Source organism: Sparus aurata, chromosome 5 (genome assembly GCF_900880675.1).
Source record: "Sparus aurata chromosome 5, fSpaAur1.1, whole genome shotgun sequence".
Classification (NCBI taxonomy): Eukaryota; Metazoa; Chordata; class Actinopteri; order Spariformes; family Sparidae; genus Sparus; species Sparus aurata.
In genome coordinates, this window is record NC_044191.1 from 438,574 (window position 1) to 463,647 (window position 25,074).

The 25,074-nt window shown below is 43.4% G+C and overlaps 1 protein-coding gene across 1 annotated transcript in view; it reads right to left on the reverse strand.

Moving 5' to 3' along the window:
- The window catches only part of whrnb (whirlin b), a 181,355-nt gene that overhangs the window by 49,710 nt on the left and 106,571 nt on the right, over positions 1-25,074 (reverse strand). Inside the window, exons 6-7 of the mRNA XM_030417250.1 lie at positions 19,691-19,876; positions 18,817-19,008 (exon numbers count right to left, since the gene is read on the reverse strand). Coding sequence (XP_030273110.1) covers positions 18,817-19,008; positions 19,691-19,876 — 378 coding nt within the window. The remainder of the gene's footprint in view (positions 1-18,816; positions 19,009-19,690; positions 19,877-25,074) is intronic.

Below are 25,074 nucleotides of genomic sequence, written 5' to 3' on the forward strand. Positions count from 1 at the left end.
TTGCTATCCGTGGTGCTGGAATCTCCACTTCCAGCCACACTCGCACAACTCTGAAATAAACTGTGGCCCATGGGTGCGATCTGCCGGGGAATGACCCCTCTGCTCCTTCGTTTTAACATAACTTGTCTTTGTGGAAGGTTAACAAGGTATGAGTGGATTGAGCACTGCTGCTCAGTTTTTTTTTTTTTTTAAAAGCAGAGGAGAAGACGACATGCTGACCCACAACCCAGTCGCCCTGCAGCCTTTTTGGTTATTTTTTTACAGTGGGACTATTTCATTAGATAATAGGCTACCTATGTATTTTTGATTCAATAAAAACTACATGAAATTGATTGTGTATCCATCTCTTATAGCCATAGACGGATTATCATGACCACGGGCCAACACACGCAAACTGTGCGCACACAAAGGCTGTTACATTATTACATTGAATGTAATAATGTCCGCAAACGTAATAAACCTCAAACACCTACTAATAATACTGACCGTGCGTGCAAAATCCAGCTGCTGACCCTCCACTCCACTGTCACACAACGGATCCCTCTCTATTGTAATTGTTTGCCCGAAAAATAATTTCCATGAAGAAAACATCACCTGATATTTAAATTTAAATTCCCATTGACAATACAAATCTCAGGAAATCTGGATGTATTGCTCATTTGTAAACACAACACTTATCAGTCTACAGGCAAGAATCAAGAATCTAAAGGTTTATTAATTCAATAAATTTCAAATTTGCTTTATTGCCATGAATGCCACAACAATATTGCTAAAGCAATAAAGAACTAACGAAAAGAATACCTAGCACAGTACCGTTATACTTACTGTGTGTGTTTATGTGTAATAATAATAATAATAATGATGATGATGATGATGATGATAATAATAATAATAATAATAATAATAATAATAATAATAATAACTTTGAACATTATCACAATTATCAATCTGTGATGTAAATAACAAAATTCAAACATTACAGACTTCTAACCATTTTTCTAAAAGTGTCTGTATTTTAATTGAGAATATTTTGTATATAAATTACAGAAAAGGAAAAGAAAACATGATTTGTTTTACCTATTTCGGCCATAAGCGGTCATATTGACCGCACATCATTTCGCGGGATTTCATTCATTGTCTCTCTTGTCTCTGTCTTTGTTAGCGTCTCCAGCTGTGCTTCTTTGTGAATTTACTTGCAAGTTAATTATTATAGTTGCGGTTGGCACCATGGGCAAACACATAAACCACTGTGAACATTAATAAATAAATAATGTTTGAAAAAAATATATGTTGGGGGTGTGGCAATGTTGGCTCTCTACTCTCTTCACCCCCAGTGCCATCTCTTCCTCACTCTCAACCTGGACTTCCAACTCTGTGTGTGTCCTTCTGAGATCTGTCCGACCACCTCTTGTCACTCTTCCTCCATGGTGCATGTCTTCACAAGACAAAGACAAAAGGGGAAAAAGAAACCCTTGTGTCCTCAACTGGCTGATCCCACCACTGCCACCATGTGTGGAGGACTGAGTCAGTTGGCAATGAGGACAACAGGTAGTAACTTCAAAGAAAGGGGTTTTTATTTACCCAAAGTATAAAGTAACAACATTTCTCCAATGAAAATAATAAAGGATTGAACACAACAAAATACGGCTAACTTAGATAAATTAACAAATAGTGTGGGTGCAGAGGGTTACCACTGTTTCATGGCTGTGTTGCCATCACATGTAATGATTAGAGATGCACCGATCAGGATTTTTGGGGCCAATCACCGTAAGCAGTATCTGCCGATCCCGATATTGCCGATCACCGATCACAGTGTCAAATCCATAAATTCTTCTATATTGTTGTCTTGTGTAACTTTCATATATTTAATTAATGATTCTTCTTACACAACATTGACATTGTATTATTGAGTATACAAATTAGGAGATGAGAAAGTATCATGAATTGACCACCGTTTTATTGCAGGCTGAGGCAATGTGCAACATTTCACACTCTAGAGACTCTCTTGGAGACAACTTGGACTCAGCTTACATAGAGTAACTGTAGCTTACTAGTGGGAATGCAGTCAGGGAGGGAATATTGTCATTTTAGGGGCAAGTCCATTTGGCCTGCACTTTTTTTTTTTCAGGGGCACCAAGGCCACATGACAGGGCAGAAAGGCCACTGAGTAAAATGTGTTGATTTACCTTTCAGACTGATACCATAACATCCTAATTTATAATAAGTTATACCGTATATAGAATAATAATACATAATAATTATGTATTAAAACATTCTTTAATACCAAAATCAAGTTAAAGTTGCATTAGAAAGTAGTTTTTGTTAAGCAGGGTTAGGGTGAGGTGAGTTTTGTGACACCACACTGAATATTAGTGTTATTGAATATTTCTCCCAATAGAAATTCCCCAAAATTATGGCAAAGCACATTTTTTCCAAACAAAAAATTGTAGAATAACCAGCAGGAGACCACTGATGTGTGGAGTGATTTTGGTGGCACTACACTCTGAATAATAGTGAAGTTATTGAATTCTTTGTAGTTTCTCTTTTCAGTGTTGCACTTTGTAGACGGTCCCTGCGCCCTCGTCTCACAGCTGGCTGACCATACAGACCAGAGTTAATGTCCAGACGCTCGTTTTGATGAAAATACAGTTGTAGCTCGTTGTCTTCCACACTACAGTAGGAAAGTTCAGTCGTTTGTGTTTTAACAAGGTTTCACTTATGAGTTATTGATCCGGGAAGTTCGAATCTGTGAATATATTTCCAACTTTACCGGACTAAATCCTACCACATAAGTCAGTTACGTATTATGTCAAAACCGGCTGCGCTCGCTCGCTGTGCTGCAAGTTTCGTTCTTGTGTTCTGAGACGCTGCTGCTGTTTGAGAGGCTTTCACGTGAGATCATCGTGATGATGAGACTCCACCTGCGTGAACCGCGGACTCACTGAAGTTACTGTGAGTGACTACTGTGCACTCACGTGGCTGTAATTAAAGGCAAGCCCGCTACGCTGACCGGGCCAGGGGCACAGAGGCCACTGTGGCCGTACGGTGAGTTTTTTTTCACGCTGCATCAAAGCCAAAGTGCGGCAACGGCGGCCATGACTGCCGTGAAATTCCCACCCTGCATGCAGCCAATGCACTGTCTCTATATTGAAACGTCATCTGATTGGCCTGATTTGATCTATTTTGAGAACTCCTATCAAAACCGGTAGGGGGCATTATCGGCCGATCATCTCTAGTAATGATATGTCTGCAGTTCCTTTATCTGGTCTCTGGCAGGAAAGGAGAGAGGGCTGGAGTTTGAGGGTGGGCCTTCATCACCTCAGGAGGAGGCGTGTTGATCCTGACAGGGTGGAGACACAGGTGACAATAGGCGAGTTCAAGATCACGCTGCGCTGCGCTGCATAGATCGTGATGCATGCTGGTTAAAATGTGTCCGCGATGACCTGGATGGGAGTGGTTTCTGCTCCGCATCCGATGTCACATGACCTTAAGTTATCGTGGGAGCGAGGCCGCTGCTGCGCAGTGGCGCAGTTGCTCTCCAGACCCCACCTTCATGACGTCAGGACTTTGCCCTAATTGGCTCTCATCTACGCTGATGTATATGACGTGTGTTTCGATAACCAAGAAAGTGCTTGGAGACCGTAAAGGGCATTTAAAACAATATTTATTCACAGAAATTATAGAATGGGGTCTGGGGGGAAGGGGTCTGTTATTGTGGTGACTTGGTAACACCGATTCTCCACGACCACCGCTGGTCTTCTACTTGCACACTGTCCTCTGCCGGGCGCAGACTCGGGAGCTGTGGGGGAAACGAGATGGCAGTCACTGCACTTTTAAACCCAATACATGCACACCACTTCATTTACGTCCTAAGATCGTTGCTCACACGATGGGGCAGAGTATCAGCTGTTCACCGTCACCTCGGGCCAACATCACTCTCGTCATTGGCACCACTGCTGTCACACCGTCCTTGGGCGCCGGACTCTTACGCTGTCATGTGGGGAGGGGGGGGGGGAGGACTTCAGTCACTGTACTTTTACACACATTCGCAATAACTTTCCACGACCAGGGATCACTACTCGCACAATGGAGGCAGAGTAGGGATGTAACGTATTGGTAATACCACGATATCGTGATAACAAAAGTGTTTCAATATTATTGTGAACATGTATGGTATGAAATGATGGCAAATACTGTAAATTTTGATCTCATTACATCCCTAGGGCAGAGTATAAACTCACATTTCAATTAGTCCAACAGCCAATGCCCGTCTGCTGGCGACAGCTGTCGTTTTCCTTCTCCTGCTTCTTTCCCCGCGGATCTCACACTCCTCTTCCTCTGTCTGCTCGCTGCAGGTGTAACTGGGTCGGTCTGCAGGCCCCGCCCACTCTGCTGTGTTATGGTGTAGAATCAGACACTGGCAACTCTTGTCAAACCCTGGTTTAGCCCTGTATCAACAATACACCTGACATGAAAAAGGACAAGCTTAGTGTAGGTCTATAAAATGGTGAAAACCAGACACAACGTTACAGGCAACACTATTTTTTTAAGCTCTCAAAACTCAGTTCTACAGGTGCTTTTCACCAGTGTGACATGTGTCTGAGTGGATCTGTTGTTAAACTATAATGTTAAAAGTTCACAATCATGATTTGGGTTCAAAGATCACATAGATACTGCTTACCTGATTCAGAATTGATGTGCAGTCTGATAGCTAGTCTTCCCACAATGTCATGATCCACCGGTGGGTTTAACTGGTGACTGAGTTATCTGGTGGCCTTCTCTCGTTGTAAGACATGTTATTAATGTGTTGTGGAGATTTATTCTAAGGACTGTATGGTAAACTGGACTGAATCACTTATGGCCGCTGGGTTAGAATTAGTTCCTTTTAGTCCTTTTAGTTTTAGTTCCTTTTAGTTTCTCAATTGCTGATTAGGAATGGTTGATGGGGCGAGTGTGACAGATGAGTATGTGTGTGTGTGGAAGGTATATGAAAGTTGTGTGGTTCTGTAACAGAATAAAAAGCAGTTATCAGAACAGCAGGTACATAGTTAACTATACAGTACCAGGAATGGTAAACAACCAATAGAAATAAGAATGACTCATTCAGCTTAATTCACAACAGCCAATATACAACAATAATACAAGCACATGTAGGAGAGTTCTTACTATTGGCAACTATTAAGCATTAACGAGCTAACTGATTAGCAGCACTAACAATATAAATGTTCCACCTGCTGCATCAACCCACTCTGCGGAGGCTCTTTTCGACAGCAGGGGGCGCAGTTCTGGTGCTTAATACCTTATTATCTTGTCTAAGGCACAGAATGAGTTTTATGAACCCTGTTAAAAGGTTGAGTCTTGAGTTTTTTGCCCAAAATAAACGCTAGACTTTTAAAAATGAAACCCGTCTTAATCATAACCTGGCTTCTAGTCCTGTGTGGTGGTGGCTGTGTGTAGCCCTCCCATTAGCCCCACTAGCTGTCTCTGATGCTGCTGAGTGCTAGGCATGGATCTATTATAACAATACATCCATGGTGCTAGCACGTCTCTCTCTCTCAGCAGCAGCAGCACTCAGGACGGCAAAGAAAAAGAAATATAGCCTGAGTAAAGCGCTGGAGCCGCGGGCCGATTCCCATCACTCACAACTAAAGCCTAGACTGTTGTGGTGGTGAGCTAACTCGATGCTAACTTTGGCTAGCGGTAGCGGTTAGCATCCGCTATAACAACGTCTTTCCAGCTGACCACAACGGCAACATAACACCGGAGGCTCCCGGTGTTGGTGACGGAGGCACCAGCGCTTCTCTCGGACTGTATTTCCTTACCTTTGTGGTCCTGGTAACTGCTGCTGTCAGGGGCAGGAGGCTAACGTTACACAGTTGAGCCCGAGAGGAGGGGCCCAGTTTCAATGTTTTGTTTACAAACTGTAACAAGCAATACTCCAGACTCTACTTTTAAACTTACACAACACAAATGACCTATGTACTTATACGTAAATATAAACCATTTCCCAGTCACCTTTCTCATCCTTCTTCTTCTTCTTCCTCTTCTTTTGAATTTCCTGCAGGCAAAGTATGGCTCACTGCTGCCTCCCCTGGTTGATTAAAATGAAAAGGCCAACTAAGTGAGGCGTTCAAGTATGTGGACTGGTGTGCACGCTGCAGATCAACTTCCAGTTGTGTAGCATCAGAATCTGCGACCGCACATGTGTTTGAATGCCTAACAACATTTGTCAAACAGTGACAGACAGACGTGCACACGCTGATTCATACGTACGCAGCTTTTTGTTACGCGTGAAATACAATCTGCACGTAACAACGCACGCACGCATAACAAAATAATCATGCGTGCGTGCATGCGTTGCTGCGTGTCTCTCTGGTTGTTTTGACATCGATTTAACGCCACACACACACACACTTGTATATAGTACATGTTAGTTAGATTGTGTGTTTCCATCTTTGTGGTAAATAAAAGACCTTGAATCTGCTTGCTGTCTATTTAATATTGTACAAGAGTGAATGTTGCCAACCTCTACACTGTCAAGAATTCCAAAATCCTTCAACCATTACTATCTGTTATGGTAAATTTGGTTGTAGTTTTAAGTTAATTATTAACTAGAGTTATAAACAGTTCAGTACATTTTTATGAGACTGATTTTTGATGAATTGCTATCTTTTCCCTTCTTCAAGGGTGGTGCCCCGAGGTGATCTAATGCAAATTGGATCATATTATTTATCATAATTAATAATTATTCCAAATAATCATTAATTATTATTGATAGCCAAATTTAACCTAAATCTCCCTTTTATTGTTGTTAAACACTCCTTAACTGGGCCTTGTGTAATGCGAGGCCCAACACTATCAATCAAGTGATATTAAGGATGCTTTGCTCGAAGTGTCAGAGAACTGGAGCGACCCCAAAATTAAAACTGAAGCAAAGTCGCTTGCTAATGAAATGCAAAGCTTTGAATTTATCATGTCTATGGTGATCTGGTATGATATTCTGTTTGCCGTGAACACCGTCAGTAAGACGCTCCAGTCAAAGGACATGCAGCTTGATGTGGCCCTATCGCAGCTAGATGGATTAATTGACTTCATGCAAAAATACAGAGACACTGGATTTGCGTCTGCAAAAGCTACTGCAACAGAGATTGCTTCTGATATGGACACTGAACCTGTAACAAAAGCAACACGGCGAGTGAAACGCAAACGAAATGAAAATGAATATATTCCCCAGAGCAGGTATATATAACAGACTATTTTAATGTCATAGTGGACCAGGCCCTCACTGCTCTCTAGACCCGTTTTAAACAAATGCAGGAGTTTGGCAACATGTTTGGATTTGTTTTTGATCTGACTAAACTGCGTGAAATGGAGACTGACCTGCAAAGACACTGCACAAGACTGCGTGACGCTCTGAGCACGTCCGAATCTCAGGATATAAATGCAGCGGACCTCTTCCAGGAGTTGAGGATACTACGAGAGATAATCCCAAAGGGAACAACTACAGCAATAAAAACACTTCGTTGCCTCAAAGATAAAACTAATTAAAAACTATTTGCGCACCTCCATGTCACAGGAGAGACTGTGCGGGCTCGCCCTGCTATCCATTGAAAAGGACATTGCATCAAAACTGGATTATAAAGATCTTATTGCTGAGTTTGTGGCCATGAATGTGAGTCCATCTCATTTATTAGGGTTACAGTGTTTTAAATAATTAGTTGTGTATAGTTGTAATGAATTAATGTATATTATGAATGAAAAGTGTCCTAATCTATTTGTTTAAACTGTCATGATGACAAAAATAAAGTGACTGAGCTGACTTGATGTAAGCCACTCGTTGCACAATATTTTTTTTCCCTCTGAAATAAATAGCAGAAAGCCGTAGCTGAGACTATGTGCATGATTATGCAGTATTATTCCACTTGATAAAAACGTATTGCAGCGAGATTATGCGTGCAATAGAACTAGAACAGCTACGTCCGTGTGACTGTTTTTCATGCGCAATTGAGCATCCACATCAAAGAGCAGGGCCTCGCATTTCAAGTTCGCACAGGGCCTCGCACCCCACCTGCGACGGCACTGTTTACAGTGAACAGTGAATCACAGCCACAAATGAGAGGAAGATGAGGAAAGTTCATATTATTGGCAAGAAACAATGAAAGGACAGTGAAAGTCCATGCATCCTTCAGTATTCCGTTGGAGTGTCAGCACAGTATCTATTTGTTTACAGCAACTAGACTGACTGCTTAACATGCCCAAATTATGCGTAACAATCAGTGGTATCCCTTAGCCTGGGATATCATTTAAAAATGGAAGTTTGATAGGTGAATACCATTTATTCATTGAAGTCTTGTTACAGTGAACTCGGCCTGAGTTGTGATTAGAACTTAGTTTTGAATGTGCATACAGTGAAACTATTCTATGAGAGCTGTCACTGACTTTATTTGCAGGCTTTAATAACTCATACAATCCATATTTGCAGGTGGTGAAGATGTTCCAGATAAGCCGACTGGAGAAAAGCAGAGTGTGTATACAGAGACTGCATTTTCTCCAGTGCACTCTGGGTGCGGTGTGTGCCTGACCACTGTTGCCAACTCCTCAGTAGCTATTGGCTATCCTAAAAGTTGCTAGAAGTCGCTTAATGACATCGTCACCTATTTTGCACAATTTTCCATTTGCATGTAATTGTAATGGATGCTGAAGAAGAGAAGAATAACATCGTGGGTGAGACAAAAAGTGAGTAAAAACCACCCTAAATATGTTAGTGAGTGAGCCTGTGTGAGTCAAATGCTACGGAAGCCGAGAACGGCCATGGATTTTTCCTTTTATTTATGCACTGTTATCTCGTGATAACGACTTATTATCTCGTTATCTCGATTTACCAAAGATTGTTTTCTCGTGATAACGACTTATTATCTCGTTATCTCGATATAACAAAGATTGTTTTCTCATGATAACGACTTATTATCTCTTTATCTCGATATAACAAAGGTTGTTTTCTCGTGATAACAACTTATTATCTCGTTATCTCGATATAACAAAGGGGGGGGAATGAGTCAGTCACCCTAGTGCCTGCATTTTTTTGCTGAATGTGATAAAAATGATTTACTTAGCACCTTCGCTGATAAAGGGCACACGCTCTTACGGTGTGACCGAAGGTGTGTTCGAGTGCACAAGGTTCCTGTAATAAACTCCTTGGACCATCAGTTAGAGAGTCTGACCATCATCCAGCCGGGGATGCTACAACGACGGCATCAGGCCCACTTAGATTGCGCCGCCGGTATAGCTGAAGCCTTGCTAACCGCCTTCTTAGATTACACACATTAATGTGAATATTATCTGTAATAGCAAGGCATAATGCTATTACAGCCTGTCAGGCCTTGATTGAAAAGATATGTGACGCAGTGATCAATATGTACGGAAGCCATTCGTGGCAGCCCTTGTGGGTTAAAATCAAGACGAACACATTATTACTTAATTCGTTATCACGAGAAAACAATCTTTGTTATATGGAGATAACAAAATAATTAATTTGTTATCACAAGAAAACAATCTTTGTTATATGGAGATAACGAAATAATTAATTAGTTATCACGAGAAAACAACCGTTGTTATATCAACTTATTAAGTCGGCTCTCTGTGTCCGTGTGCAGCTCCTCACTGAGCGGAGCAACACACTTTGCTCCTCCTCCCCCCTCTTGTGATTGGATGTTGTACCGTCACGTGACTCAACAGCGCCAGGCAAACAAGGAAGCAGGCTCAACCAGAAGCACACAAGCAACACAGAGACGGAGCAGAACAGTGTTAGAGAGGAAGAGGAGCGCCATGTGGTTATATTTTCGGGCCGAAAATGACACAACGGCGACCTGTATTATTTGTAAGAAGGGAGTAAAATACAGTGGTAACACTACACATTTGTTAAAGCACATGAAAAATCAAGTGAAAGAAAATGAGGAACTAAAGAAACGGAGAGAGGAGAGAAATCCCCCACCCCTTGACCCGACAGACGCAGACCACCAACCCAGGGGCAGAGACATGACAGGACCTTAGAGGCCTTTCAGTCCAGCAGAGAATCTCCAGGCAGATAATAGTGGTGAAAATAATATTTTAGCCAACTCAGAAAGTATAAATTAGGCTAAGACCATGATAATAATAACACGGTTAATAACCTTGATACATTTATCTCATTGAAACGTGTATTTCAATGAATACATTGATTGAATAATCAATATATACTGTAATTGAAACAAATATACTGTATAATGATATGTCATATAATTTTTGTATTGTAGTTTTGTTACTGTTCTGTTCTTAACAAAAACGTTTGATAATAAAGTATTTTCTATTTACGTATAAACTTTGCCCAAATCCTGTCCTGGTTTTTAACTCATTAATAATTTAAAGGAAAAATCACAAAAGCACTTAAAGGTCAAGAAAATTCATTCAGATTTAGCAATTTCATCATGGTCCACCCTAATTATTAAAAAGTATCGGTATCGACGATACTGGCCCTGTATTTACTTGCTATCGGATCGATACCAAAATTTGCAGTATCGCCCACCCCTTGGTCCAGGGTGTCCAGTATGCTGCTCTGAATGTGGGTCAGCACCACTCTCTCAAAACACTTCATGATGGATTGGGTTAGTGCTACTGGTCATTCAGGCGGTGTTGTGGTGTGGCTGGAGGTCTAGAAGTGGGTTTAAAAGGTGTTGAGGTCATCCGGCAGGCTGTCTGTGGAGCTGGTGGTGATCCTGTCGTCGGTGATGTGCTGTAGGCCTTGCCGCATCTTCCCGGAGTCAGCAGTGGAATAAAAGCTGTCTAGCTTTCTCTGTACTGCCTTTTGGCCGCTGTGATGGCTTTTTTCAGTCCATACTTTGCAGCTTTGTACCCCATCTCATTGCCTGATTTAAATGCAAGAGAGTGAGCATGCAGCATGTGACGTTGGGAAACTTCTTGACTTGTATGATGGGCACAATATTGTCGACACAAGTGCTAATATACCCAGTCACATACGCAGCATAGTCCTATATGTTGACAGAAGAGTCCCCTAGAATGCAGCACTGCCATGGAGTTAGCTTGTGGGGGAATGTAAACAGCGGCCAAAAACACAGCACTAAATTCCCTCAGTAGATAGTAGGGACGGCATTTCAGCAGTAAGAACTCCACATCTGGCGAACAGTGCGTAAATATTGCTCGATCCAATTTTCTCTCTTGTCTGGGCGGTTTGGATATTTGCTGTTTCCCCAATCCGTTCTCCTTATGGAACCACACAATTGCTACTATTAATTCCTGTAATGGCCCAATTGGTCTGAGCATTAAGCGGAAATGTTTAGTTTTTATGCTTCTTCTGCTATCTGGTATTCATCCAAATCCTGGTCCCCCAGTTGCATGTAGCACGCCATCAGATTTTAAGAATATGTCTGGTCTGCATATCATGCATGTAAATGCTCGCAGTCTGCTTTCTAACATGAAAATGGATATGCTGAAAATTTGGGTTGAGTTGACCGGTGCAGATGTAATTGTCATTTCTGAGACCTGGCTTTCTAAATCTGTTTTGGACAAAGATGTAGCAATTGAGGGTTTTAACATTTTTCGTTTTGATCGTCCTAAAAAGGCTGGTGGAGTGGCAATTTATGTCAGATCCAGTCTTGCTGCACAAGTCTTGCTTGCCAAATCTATTAGTAAACAGTTTGAAATCTTAGCTTTAAGTATTGCTTTGTCTGGTGGTCAACACTTTTGTTGGTTGCTATAGGCACTGCAGAGACATTATCCTCTTTAATGCAGCTGTTATCTAAACTGAAATTCAAAGAAATTGTTCTGGTGGGTGATTTTAATTGGGACTGGTCTTCACCAGTGTCTGATCCTTTTAAGGCCCAGTGCTTGGCTCTTAACCTTACCCAAATCATTGAAAGCCCCACACGTCTTAGAGGAGAACTTCGGTCGATTTAAACATGCAGCTTCATTGCTCAAACTACCCTTGACTTGCCAGTACCGAAGACGCGAACACATTTGGTATAACCATTACAGAGCTCCGTGAACGCAGATTTAGCATTGAACGCTAACAGCATGGGGGCAGAACTTTACACTGGGTTTTAAGCATCTTAACAGACGGTAGAGGGTAGAACAGCAGGCACCGTCTTTTTATTTGAAAAGAACATAAACTTAGTTTTACCTGCATTTAGAACTAGCCTGAGTTACGTCAGCTCAGGGTACCCCTATTGAGTCTGTGGCCACTTACAAATATCTAGGCATCGCAGTGGATGATAGCCTTTCTTTTAAATGTCATGTTGACCAGTTACTGAAGAAATTGAAGTTAAAGCTGGGGTTTTTCTTCAGAAATAGAGCCTGTTTCTCTTTTAAAGCCAGAAAACGTATTGTTGCGGCCACTTTCTTGCCACTCCTGGATTACGGTGATGTTGTATATATGAATGCCTCTGCTCACTCCCTGCAACTGCTGGATGCCGCGTATCATGGGGCCTTGAGATTCATAACTGGTTGTAAACCCGTCACACATTACTGTACATTGTACTCTCTCACAAACTGATCTTCACTTTCCATGCGCAGAACCACTCACTGGTATCTATTTATCTATAAATCCATCATCGGACTGCTTCCCTCCTATTTGTCCACATATTTGACACGGAAACAGTCCGATCGCAGCCTCCGGTCCCTGGATTTCATCTTGTTTGCCATCCCGTCAGTTTGTACTGAACTTGGCAAAAAGGCGTTCTCCTACGCTGCGCCTGCAACCTGGAACATGCTCCAGCAGAGGCTGAAGCTGTCCAGCTTTATTCCTTTAGGGGACTTCAAATTGCTTGTAGGAAGGCTGATGAGACAGTCTGTGGGGGTCTGCACACACATAACCAGTTCTATTCTTCTTTGCACTTTGTAGTTTGCACTATACTACTGTAATTTTGTGTTCTGTGTTGTGTCTCCTGTATGTTCAGTTAGTCTGTAACTTTGTGTTTTGCTGCTGCCTACCTGGAACAGGTCTCTCTTGTAAATGAGACCCTGGGTCTCAATGAGATTTTACCTGTATAAATAAAGGTTAATAAAAAAATAAAAAATAAAAGTGCTTATTAACAGTCTGTATAACTCCAGCCACGAGTTGTTGATAAACACGCACACACCACCCCCTTTGGCTTTACTTGAGGCTGCAGTTAGGTCTCCTTGGTGTACAGAGTTAGTCTGCAGTAGCTGACAGTGCAGTCTGTGACTTTGTCAAAAAGCCAAGTCTCTGTGAAGATTAGAGCACAACACTCTCTTATTTAGCACTGTGTTGTAATCCAGGCTCTTAGCTTGTGCAGCTTGTTTTCCAGAGAACGCACATTCGCCAGCAAGAGGCTGGGTTGCAGTGGTCAGCTAGTGCAAGGTTTTAGCCCAGCATGTAGTCCTCCCTCTTGCCCCGCTTGTATTCCTGTCTCCAACATGCTATCCTGTCGTCAGCTAGCTCACTCGAGTTCTGCCCAGGGTTTGTGGCGGTGGTGACCGCAGGGGCGGACAATGTGTGGTAGCTCCGGTGGTATGGAGCCAGTAAAATCAAAAAGACTGTTTGAGTTGTCGATGTCCAGCAATGCCCCTCTGCTGTATGTTAACAGTGCATGGGAGAGAAAGCAAAATACACACAATATTCCACCCATGACACTTAGGGCAGCTTAGCGCCAAGTATGACACATTACTCACCAAAAGAAGAATGATAGTCATGTTACATGACCTGTTAACAGTGTGGAAAGAAATGATAACTTATAGCCGTATGTGGCAGCGGGGTGTGGTTAAGGCGCCGGCTGTTGGAGGAGAGGGAGGAGTGGCTCAGCCGGTGTTCAGACAGCTGGACAGAATCAGGTAATCAGTCAGCTATATAAGCACGCTTGTAACCTGGTTCTGGTCCCCCGGTCCCCCGGTTCGGAAGGGACGTACCGTATACCGGTATGTATACAGGGGGGTATACACCAAGCTCTGCTGGACTCGGGTTGTGAACAGACCATGATCCACCAGCACGTGGTTCGACCGGGGGCATTGCTAGAGGCATCGTGGGTGCGGGTGAGGTGTGTGCATGGGGATGTTCACGATCATGACTCTGAAAATTTCAGGGCTGGAGTTAGTCCTCACCTCACGCACCCTCTAATCTTGGGTACGAATTGGCCGGGATTTGCTAGCTTAGCGGGGGAAACTATGAGGGTGCGGTCACGTACGTCAGGGAAATTTGAGTGGTGTGCTGTGCTTAGCGGTGAGGCGGGGGTGCCAGCTCCCGACCCTCCGTCATGCCTTTGACCAAGTGATGAAAATTGATGGTTGCCAGGTCCACCCTAGTGCAGCACTCGCCCACCCCTATTTTGTTGTTATTAGGGACAGGTTGTACAGAGCGAGTCGTGACGCTCGGACAGGAGAAGAACTCACCCAGTTGTTGGTGCCAAAAAGCCGTCGGGAAACCATTTTCCAGGCGGCTCATCACAACCCCATGGCGGGTCACCTCGGTTATGATAAAACACTGAACCGGATCATGGCCCGATTTTACTGGCTGGGTATTCGGGCGGATGTAAGTCGGTGGTGTGCATCCTGCCGCGAATGTCAGTTAGTCAATCCGCCAGCCACCCCAAAAGCGCCGTTGCGCCCGTTACCGCTAATTGACGTCCCATTTGATAGAATTGCCATGGACCTCATCGGGCCATTAGACCGGAGCGCACAAGGATATCGCTTTGTGCTAGTCCTAGTGGACTATGCAATGCGCTATCCCAAGGTGGTGCCCCTGCGCAATATCTCTGCAAAGAGCGTTGCGCAGGCTCTGTTTCAAGTCATCTCCCGAGGTGGGATCCCGAAAGAGATCCTCAAGTCACGTACACTACGCGAACTATATGAATTACTGGGCATCCATTCAATCCGGACTAGTGTGTACCATCCCCAGACTGACGGCCTGGTCGAGCGGTTTAACAAGGGGGGGGGGAGCGGGGGTCACCTCAACCTCCTTAAAGCATTGAGGGAGGTGACGGCTGTTTCTCTGGCTACCACGGTGATTGAGAGGGATGAGTTGGGACCGGAGGTGGCTAATTCAAACCAGTTGGCGCTGGTCCCTGACGATGATCATCTCTCGCTGAGCCAAAGAGCAGATGTGGCCTTGTTGCAGCGACGGTTTGCCGATGTGTTCTCTCCCTGGACAGGGCGCACCAGCCTCACCAGGCTGGGCACGGCTCGCTTTTACACGACACTGGATTTGACCAAGGGCTACTGGCAGATTCCCTTGTTGCTACTTGTCGCCGTTCGGATTGTTTGGGGCCCCAGCTACATTTCAGCGCCTGGGTGCAGCGGCCTCACTCCACATATGCTGCGGCCTACTTGGATGATGTAATCATTCATAGTGAGACCTGGGAGCAGCATATGCAGCAGGTGGGGGCAGTGCTCTAGTCCCTTAGGCAGGCAGGGCTCACGGCCAATCCGAAGAAGTGTGCGGTTGGACGGAGGGAGGTACGGTATTTGGGGTACCACTTGGGGGGCAGGCAGGTGCGGCCACAGGTACAAAAGACCGCAGCGGTTGCAGCGTGCCCAATACCCAAGATGAAAAAAGAGGTCAGGAGGTTTCTGGGGCTGGCCGGTTACTGTAGGAGGTTCATTCTGGCCTTCTCGGAGCTGACCAGCCCCCTAACCGACCTGACCCGAAAGGGTGCCTCAGATCCGGTCCAGTGGACGGAGCCGTGTCAGCTGGCGTTTGGGAGGGTAAAACAAGCCCTCTGTGGGGAGCCACTCTTGTATACTCCTAACCTTTCTATCCCTTTCATCCTGCAGACGGATGCCTCGAACAGTGGGCTGAGGGCCGTTTTGTCTCAGGAGGTGGAGGGGGTCGACCGCCCCGTACTGTACATTAGCCAGAAGCTGGCCCAGCGGGAGATGAACTACAGTACGGTGGAAAAGGAGTGCCTCGCCATACAGTGGACGGTCGGTGCTCTCCGCTACTACCTCCTGGGCCGCTCATTTACCCTCTGGTTGGACCATGCCCCGCTCCAGTGGCTCCACCGCATTAAAAATGCCAACGCGCGGATCACTCGCTGGTATCTGGCATTACAGCCTTTCAGGTTCAAGGTGATCCATAGGCCGGGTAACCGCATGGTCGTGGCTGACTTTCTCTCCAGCTCTGCGGAGGGGGGGGAGTGGGCTTGCGGCCGGCAGGATCTCGGCCTAAGTCGGGCAGTGGGGGTATGTGGCAGCGGGGTGTGGTTAAGGCGCCGGCTGTGGGAGGAGAGGGAGGAGTGGCTCAGCCGGTGTTCAGACAGCTGGACAGAATCAGGTAATCAGTCAGCTATATAAGCACGCTTGTAACCTGGTTCTGGTCTCTTGCAGTAGGCTAGGTCGGGGAGACGGGCAGCAGAGACAGCTTGACCCCAAACCCTCAGTTGTCAGAAGAGACGGCTGTTCATTTGTGTTGTTTTTACTTTGTTTCACCTTTTGCCTGTCAGTGCCCGAAGAAACGCACATTTTAACTGCTAGAAGCGCCGACTGACTCCCGTCCTTCCTTCCTCCCAAACGGGCGTGAGCGGTGAGGCTCACACAGTCCAATTGTTTGAGACTTGCTGATGAATCATGTGCTGCGGAGCTGCCTTGGAGACTGCTGCATGGTGTACCTGGATGATATTATCATCTTTTCTAAAGACACTCAGACACACTTTGGTGACATCCAGCGAGTATTTGATTGTCTCCAGCAGGCTGGCCTTACCCTTCAAGCTGTTGCCCAGAGCCCAGAGTAGGAGTGCGGGCAGATCCGGCAAAGATGGAGGCGTTGCATGACTACCTGCTGCCAAGGAGCCGAAGGGAAGTCCAAAGGTTTTTGGGTCTTGCAGGATGGTACCATCGTTATGTCCTGAACTTTTCAATGACTGCAGAGCCTCTGACGCAATGAAAAGAAAAGGAGCGGCATTTCTTTGGACGGAGGGCAGAGGGCATTTCTGACCTCGCTTTCAGTCCTAGGTCACCCCGATATGTGTAACACCTTTGTTGTCTACACGGATGCCAGTTTGACAGGTCTTGGAGCAGTCTTGGCACTAAGATCTGATACCTCCGACCAAGAGTAGGTCATTGCTTATGGGAGTCGCTCTCTGTCCAGCGCAGAGCAAAATTACTCCACCACAGAATGTGAGTGTCTTGCAGTGGTTTGGAGTTTAAAGAAATGGAGACATTATCTTGAAGGAAAATCTTTTGTGGTTGTGTGGAGTATCATAAGGGAAAGTTGAAAAATGCACTTGATGCTTTATAGTGGGCCATTATTCCAGCCTTCCTGGCATTGTATTCACCTTCCCTGGCATGTGACGTGAAATTTGTTCCTTTTCCCCTGACCGATGAGGATGTCTGGGAAGCTTAGAGGAATGATCAAGAAGTCCAGAAATTGTATGAGGCAGGTATGACTCATCATCTGGTGAAGCAGACTCTGGTTTTAATATCTTAGAGGATAAGGTTTACCGGAAAACCAAACATTCTGACCGAGGTGACCTATACCACGTGTCACTGGGCTCTGTTGTCTTGCAGGCCTACCACGAAAATCCTTTGAGTGGTCATTTTGGAAGGTTTAAAATGCAGCAAAGGATTTGGGAAGTTGCCAACTGGCCGTACATGTGGACGGTTGAATCTGTCCCTGACCCAATGCGAACGTCATCCCCCTTTGGCTGTGAGCCAGAAACTCTGGTCTGTTTAGGCCCTTTTTTGTTTTCTTGGCTGTCCACAACTTTGAGTGAAGAGACTGTTTATTTGGGAACCCTTTAAAACCCCAAGCCCTTATACAATGTTAGATTACCTTTTTATTTCCCCTGGGGCTTGTAGGAGGTACTTGTTAGTTATACCCAGAAGAGGCACTTGTTTATTGGGCATTTCCCCTAGATCTTCATTTTTTTTGTTTATAGTTTTATGTATGTTGGGCTGGCCTGTAAACAATTACACTTGAGCCTTAGTTCCCTATTAAAAACTTTTTTTCCGCTAGGTTTCACACAGACATTTCTTTTCTTTCACTTGTGAAAAAAGCTTTTTTTGACTCTGCTTCACACAGGAAAAAAAGATAAATAATTGAACTTACCTGCCCCTCAGGGGAGTGTCGTAAGAAATTTGACAAATGCAATGGTTTACTTTAAAACATCAGATACACACTACTGGTAAATAACCAGAGGGCATGCAGAAAGAACATTGTTGCCATTGAAGTTGACATTTGACGATGACTGGCCAGTTATTTCCAGAGCTGGCTGGAGACAGACTAGCATATCCTCACATTTGTTATTTTGATAACTTGATAAAATATTTGAGACCTAAACAATACATAATACATTAAAAAATGTCAAAACTTTATATTGAGACACTAATAGTTACAGGATGAAAATGAATAGATGTAAAACACCTGGGATAATTATCTACCCCAAACTCACAAGTCAGCTCATAAAATGCCATTCCAGGCATTTGGATTAAATTAAGAAAAGCCTCAAGCCTCAAGTTTTGATTAGTATTCAAAGAGGTCTGTTTCAAATGAACAACAGACTGCTTTCAGTCCACAGTCAAGAGGTGCAGTCTATTTCGTTAATTGCTAATCCAATTAACAAGCAGCACTTTGATCCCAGCCAGCTGGCATGGATTGTAAATAACATTTTGTTTGTAGTAAATAATTTTAAATCAATATTTGTTGTCAGATAATTTGGTAAGCAGCCATGTAGAAAGAGGGTGCATAGTGGTGGACATTGGGATAAAATAACTCTGTGGAAGCGGAAGTGGAATGAGACAAGAAAATAGAAGGAGCAAGGGTCACAATATTAAAATGGATGTCACATTTTCAGGCAAAGAAAATAAGGAATGTACCGTAGCAGGGACTGTGTGTCCTGCATCATGGATCACAGGGGCTGTGTGGTTACAAAGGCCCTCTGGATGCAGCACTCCCAGGCCTCCATGCCAGGCTTGGTGGGCCTCCCTCTCATGGTGCACCACCAGCCTGTCATACAAATCCAGATCGTGGGCAGCCACCAGACTCCTTACCTCAGACAACATGGACAACTGGAGGGAAGGAGAAGAGAAAAAACTACGCTGTTGAAGCTAATTTGTGCCATATTCTTTCACTTTTATGTAATTACAATGTGTGTGTGTGTGTGTGTGTGTGTGTGTGTGTATATATATATGTATGATGTGTGTGTGTGTGTGTATATATATATATATATATATATATATATATGTATATATATATATATATGTATATATATATGTATATGTGTATATATATATGTATATGTGTGTATATATATGTATATGTGTATATATATATGTATATGTGTATATATATATGTATATGTGTATGTATATATATGTATATATGTATATGTGTATGTATATGTGTATATGTATATGTGTATGTATATATATATATATATGTGTGTGTGTATATGTGTGTGTGTGTGTGTATATATATATATATATATATATATATATATATATATGTGTGTGTGTGTGTGTGTATACATATATATATATATGTACAGCGATAAGGCATAACATTATGACTACTGATAGGTGAATAACATTGATTATCTCTTCATCATGGCACCTGTTAGTAGTTGGTTAATAGGTGAGTTGAAAAATAAAAATAAACTTTTTTCACATGGTACCTCTGAATCACAGGCTCTAAATACCTCTTTCGCTTTTTGGCCCCACAGAGACCAGCTGTACGGTCACCCTGCTGTACCTTTGCATGTGTGTTGAAGAGCTCAAACAGAGCCATAGCCAGTGGCTCCACTCCTATGTGTCCCTCCTGGTACTCCTGGAGGTAGTAGGCCATGGTCTGCCTCTCTGGCTCTGTCAGCAGCATGTAGGCCTGCTGCTCCAAAGACACCTGGGCACCTGGTGGGCCCACACCTCGGTATACTGCTGACTGGGCAGACAGATAGGTTGATTCATGAGGAAAAAGAAATGGAAAAATGAGGGTCACACATGGATAGGATAAGAAGAGCTATCTAACTCTACAAGCCCAGCAGCATGCACATAGAAAGTCTTCAGCTGTGCGCACATGACAGTGGCTCAGCTTATCTTGCTCGGGGAAAACGCGCCACTTCAAAGCTACAGGGGCAAGTCAGTGAAACTTGTTTGCCTTTAAGCCTTTATCATTATCTTCATAAGCAGCTCAACTTGGAAACAGCTCTTCAACTGTTGGTTGGTTGAGTGAGTCTCAGCTAGGTCCTGTGGCTTTGTGCTGACTGTGAAAACCTTTGTAAGGAATAAAAAGAATGAATAAGACCCTACAAGCAGGGAGAAAGCTGCTGAGATTTTCCCTCCCACAAAGTTTTAACTATGAACGGGGCAGAAAAATAAACAGTTCATTAGATGATGGAAATGGAATGTTTAAAAGCCTGTGCATGAGACGCTATAATTTACACAGCTCTGTGATGAAGGAGCACGAGTAAAATACAACATAAAAAATGAGGGTAAGGGTTAGGGCCCTTAATGAGAAAGCTAGTCTATGTGTACAATGTTAAGAAATATGCATAACTGAAGGCCGGGATGCTTCAGGTTATCCTGAGATACAGAAAACAACACAAGGATGAAGCTCTTATTATACTTTTGTTGTCTCCTTCGCTCAAGTTACAGGATTGTCTTTATGTGTACTGACATGATAAAGGAGGAAACAGACCATTTTAAAGCTCATGGTTAGGGGGAATGACCACTTTGACATCCCAGATAGAGAAACTCTCTGAGATATGATTGTATCTGATGTGTCGGCCCGTAGCTGGGGCCCAAACTGAAACAAATCAAGTCAGTGAAATGAAATGTGATTGTTGGAGGCAACAAGGACACAGTTTATCCAAATCCTTTATGAAGGCCATTTTGTTGCCATTTACTGCAAAAATCCATCTGTATTTTGTGTGTGTGTAAGTATGTTTGTACTGTATGTTATGTATTTGTTGAGTTTTATTTATTTTAATGGCCTGTCTAAGCACAGGCTTGCAAATCAGCTTTGCACCAAGAAGTTGTAAATTACTTTGCATTTTCCATAGCCGTTTCACAAAGTTTGTTGAGTGTCTACTCAGGCAACAACTCAAAATCATGTGATTTCTTAAGGGAGTCTGGTGATATTGTGGTTAGTAGTTCATTAGGTGGATCTGTTAAAACATACGCTTTCACAAACATTTTCTGCTAACATCGGAAGAGAGCCTAATACATTTCATTACAAACACATTCTGCTCTTTGTTGCTTCCTCTTCTTCGTCTTCTTCTTCTTCTCCTCCTACTTCTCCTTCTTCTTCTTCTTCTTCTGGTTTCACAGAGGACGTCAGGTGATGCGGTCCACACATGTCTACACACTGCTGAAAAATTGCAGTCACATGCAGGCCAGACCACCTCTAAATGTGGTGTATGAGTCAAATCTCAAATGCGTCTTTAATACATTTTTGGGGCGTTCACATCCTTACTTAGAGCTGTCCACTTGTGATCATTCAGGATGCATGTTCTATACTGTAACATACAGTATGTCAGTATAAACTGGAATTTGCAGGAAAGGTGTCACTTCAAATGGGATTTGACCGAATCTTTTAAGGGTTTGATTTGTTTAGTTATAAAACAAAATGACAGGCTTAGCCAGCAAACTGAGTCTCTGTGGAATGCAGAGCTTTAGAGGAGTGCTGGCTTCCACCCATGCCTCCCTCACCTGCACTGTCACAAGGAGAAGGAGGATGCAGAAATTAACGTATTAGACCTCAACCACATGCTTTTCGAATCTACACTTTTTCGTAACTGATATACACAACCCAAACCTCTGACCCATGATATGGAGGTGTGTTTTTATTGCAATAAAATGTTATCTCCTCCCATCCCAAACACTGACTTAACCAGTATGACGATGCAGCTTATTGTTATTGAAGTAATTAACACAATTTGCACGTACTACAAACAGTCTAACAAACTAAATCTGCTGGTTTTCACTTTGCAGGTCAAGAAGCTGATTTATTATCATGACTCAAATACAACTTTTTATCCCCAATGTAATTGTAAGGCAGCAGCCTGTAGAAGTCATTAGGTGGAAATGCCACGCTGTCTCTCAAGTATTGAGCATGTCATGTTGTTTGTAGCTTGCTGTATACCATTGTTTACTTTTCCATGCCCTGTAAGATAAGCAGTTTAATGGCAGCCCGAATTATTACAAATATTAACACTAATTGATACTGCTTATTTACATCTTAAACTACATTTTGCTAGGAGTATGAATGTTCATTACGTGTGTTTTATGCTATTTCTGAGACTTGGTAATTGTAGTCAGAGCGCTGTTAGCTGTTAGGCAGAGTTTTGGTTAACCTGACTAGCATGGTGTGAGTCAGTAGGCAGTCTGTGTAAGAAGTGCTTGATGAAGGAGTAGCTTTCCTGTTTACTCAGCATCTGATTTTAATAATTTGTCTTTTATGTTTAAGTTTATGTAAGTCTAGGGGAGGTTAATGTTGTGATGACTAGTGAGAAAAGCGACTGTTTCGTAGAAAAAAAACATAACGGCTCCTCAGGAGGTCAGTGTAGATGCGGCTGTAGCATCACTTCAATCAGAACTGGAGAGTATAATTAATTTAGGGAAGGAACAAAGAACGGTACTGAAGCCTTTTCTCTTGACTTGAAGTTAGACTGTCAAACGAACCTCGGTTCGCTTGCCGGCCACTGATTGAGGGAGAGATTACCGTTGTGCATCTCATGGCTGTTGTGTTATTCTTTGTTGTCTGCTAAGCAGTCGCTTATCTTCTTTCCTTTTACTAACTTAAGGCCCCCACACACTGCCCAGACTCAAACCAACAGCCAACTGCCTTTACCCGACCACTCTGTTGCCTCTCGTCTGACCCATTTGGCAGAAAAGTGGCATTGAACACACCGCTTCGACGTGCTGCCAGCTCCACAGTAGCGTGTACGCTCTGCGCTTGCGCGAGATGCAATAAGCGGGTGGCTCTAGTGTTAAAAGACGCTGGACGAGAGCTTTATGCACGCAACTCTCTTTACTTTCGATCAAAACAAAACTTAACTATTTCAGACGAAAACAACTGCATACTGCAGCGAGGCATTACCAAACGAACACAGATTAATTTGTCCTGAATGGACATAATAGCAGCTAGTCTCATGCCAGTACTCCAAAACATGAAAACAAGAAATGACTAAACGGAGTGCGTAGAAAACCAATGCGCACACAGTATTCCACCCCTCCCACACACTGTGCTGATTCGCTAGCACACCGCCAATCAGAGTATCCAATGGCTCAGACGGCCGACAGCCAACCTCCTCAGACTCCGCATGTTGAATCGGATCAGACAATGTCCGCGCGGCTCCGAAAGCTTCTGACGAGGCTGAACACACTGAACAGATTTGTTCCCGACCTCGTCCGAGTTTCCCCAAACGCTTCAGACGTCCAACGGTTGGGACAGTGTGTTCCTGCCTTTACACATACACACACATCCATGTACATATACATAATCGGGGTAATATACCCACGTAATCTGATAAGCGATTTGTTGGAGACTTATGGTTAACGACCCCGCTATAACATAAGATACGTGTCTAGCGATATTCACTTTTTTTGATTCATGCGTGGCATCTCCAAGTCAAACTCTGCGTTTCTGTAGTCTGCTAAACGTGTTTCAAAGTCTGCTGCTCTAAATCTAAAACCCACGCTTTCTTCTCTAATGCTGATGTGTATATACACAGTATTTATGTCATAACACTTGTTTCGTCAATAAAGCTGGAAAAAATAACAGAAAAACAAAAATGTAGCGAAATTTGAAGGAGCTACTTGACGCTGTTACACGTGCCATTGTTGCCATCATAACCCAGTGTCAAAGTTTGCACTGAGGCCATTCCAACATTGATCTAGGCCATTGTATGGTGGACAGTGGCCATTGGGCAGGATGTGTTCAGCATGAACATTTTGTGTTGTTAGTAACAGTTTACACATTCATTATGAACATTTCCTTGTTGTTGTGATTATTATGTTAGTTGTAAATGTTCATCATTTCTAGGTAATAGGGTTAGTGTGTGTACTGTACGTGTGTGACTGTTTGTGTGCGCAAGAGAGATGATCAATTATAGTGTGGCAGCAGTCATGATCTAACCAATCACATCCTCAGAGTTGGTGCCCTAATTATTATCCAGCACACCGCCTTCACTATTAAGCTGCTTTTCGATAACCTGTCCCCATTAGTCATTCTGATACAAGCACTGACTACCACATGTCCTGTCCCTCAGAAGACATTCAGCTTTCAAAGCAGCATGCTTTATACTCTTGATTCATTAATGGTTACCCTGTGGCTGTTGAAATGCTTGTTGGACTTGCATTAAATCAACAAAGCCACCCATCCGATTACAAAACTCATTAGGTCTCAACTGCTTGGGGCACAGAAATTGAAGAATAGCTGCTTAATTATAGCAGCGCCTTTGATGCAGAATGTGTTGGTTTTCTGCACATATTAGCATGTAGCTCAACTGTTTACAGTGTCAATGGAGACCATTTTATGAGAGGAACAATGGGAGGGAGGTTGCGAAAAGAGCATCAGCATATAATAGGTCTTGATCATTATCATAACTGTTACATCAGAATGTTTTATATTCACTGACATTATTATGTAACCCAGACCACAAATGGTTAATAACAGAAGCGTCATGGCCAATCAGAATGCAGGTTCTCAGCACCATGATGCATGGGTAGGGGTTTTTTAATACCTGCACCAACCCTACCCATTATGAGAGTCAACTTTACACATTATAGTTGGACAGTTTTTTGTTTTTTGTGTGTGTGGGTTTGTTTGCATGTGTGTGTGTGTGTGTGTGTGTGTGTGTGTGTGTGTGTGTGTTTGAGAGAGAGAGTGACAGACAGCAGGGAAGAGAAGGTGGAACAGCACCATTACACGGAATGTTTCTGTAAGTTATTTACAACTTAGTTGAAACACTGCTTTGTCACTTTTATAACATGGTCTGGGTGAATACTCCGTTTTGTATGGCTGGAAGGTGCGAATGAGTATTTGATATATGGACATTTCTGGAACTCCTCCAGTAGTTCCAGTGAAACTGTCTGTTCTAAATGAATATCCTGTAACCAAACTGAGCAGCGTCTGCA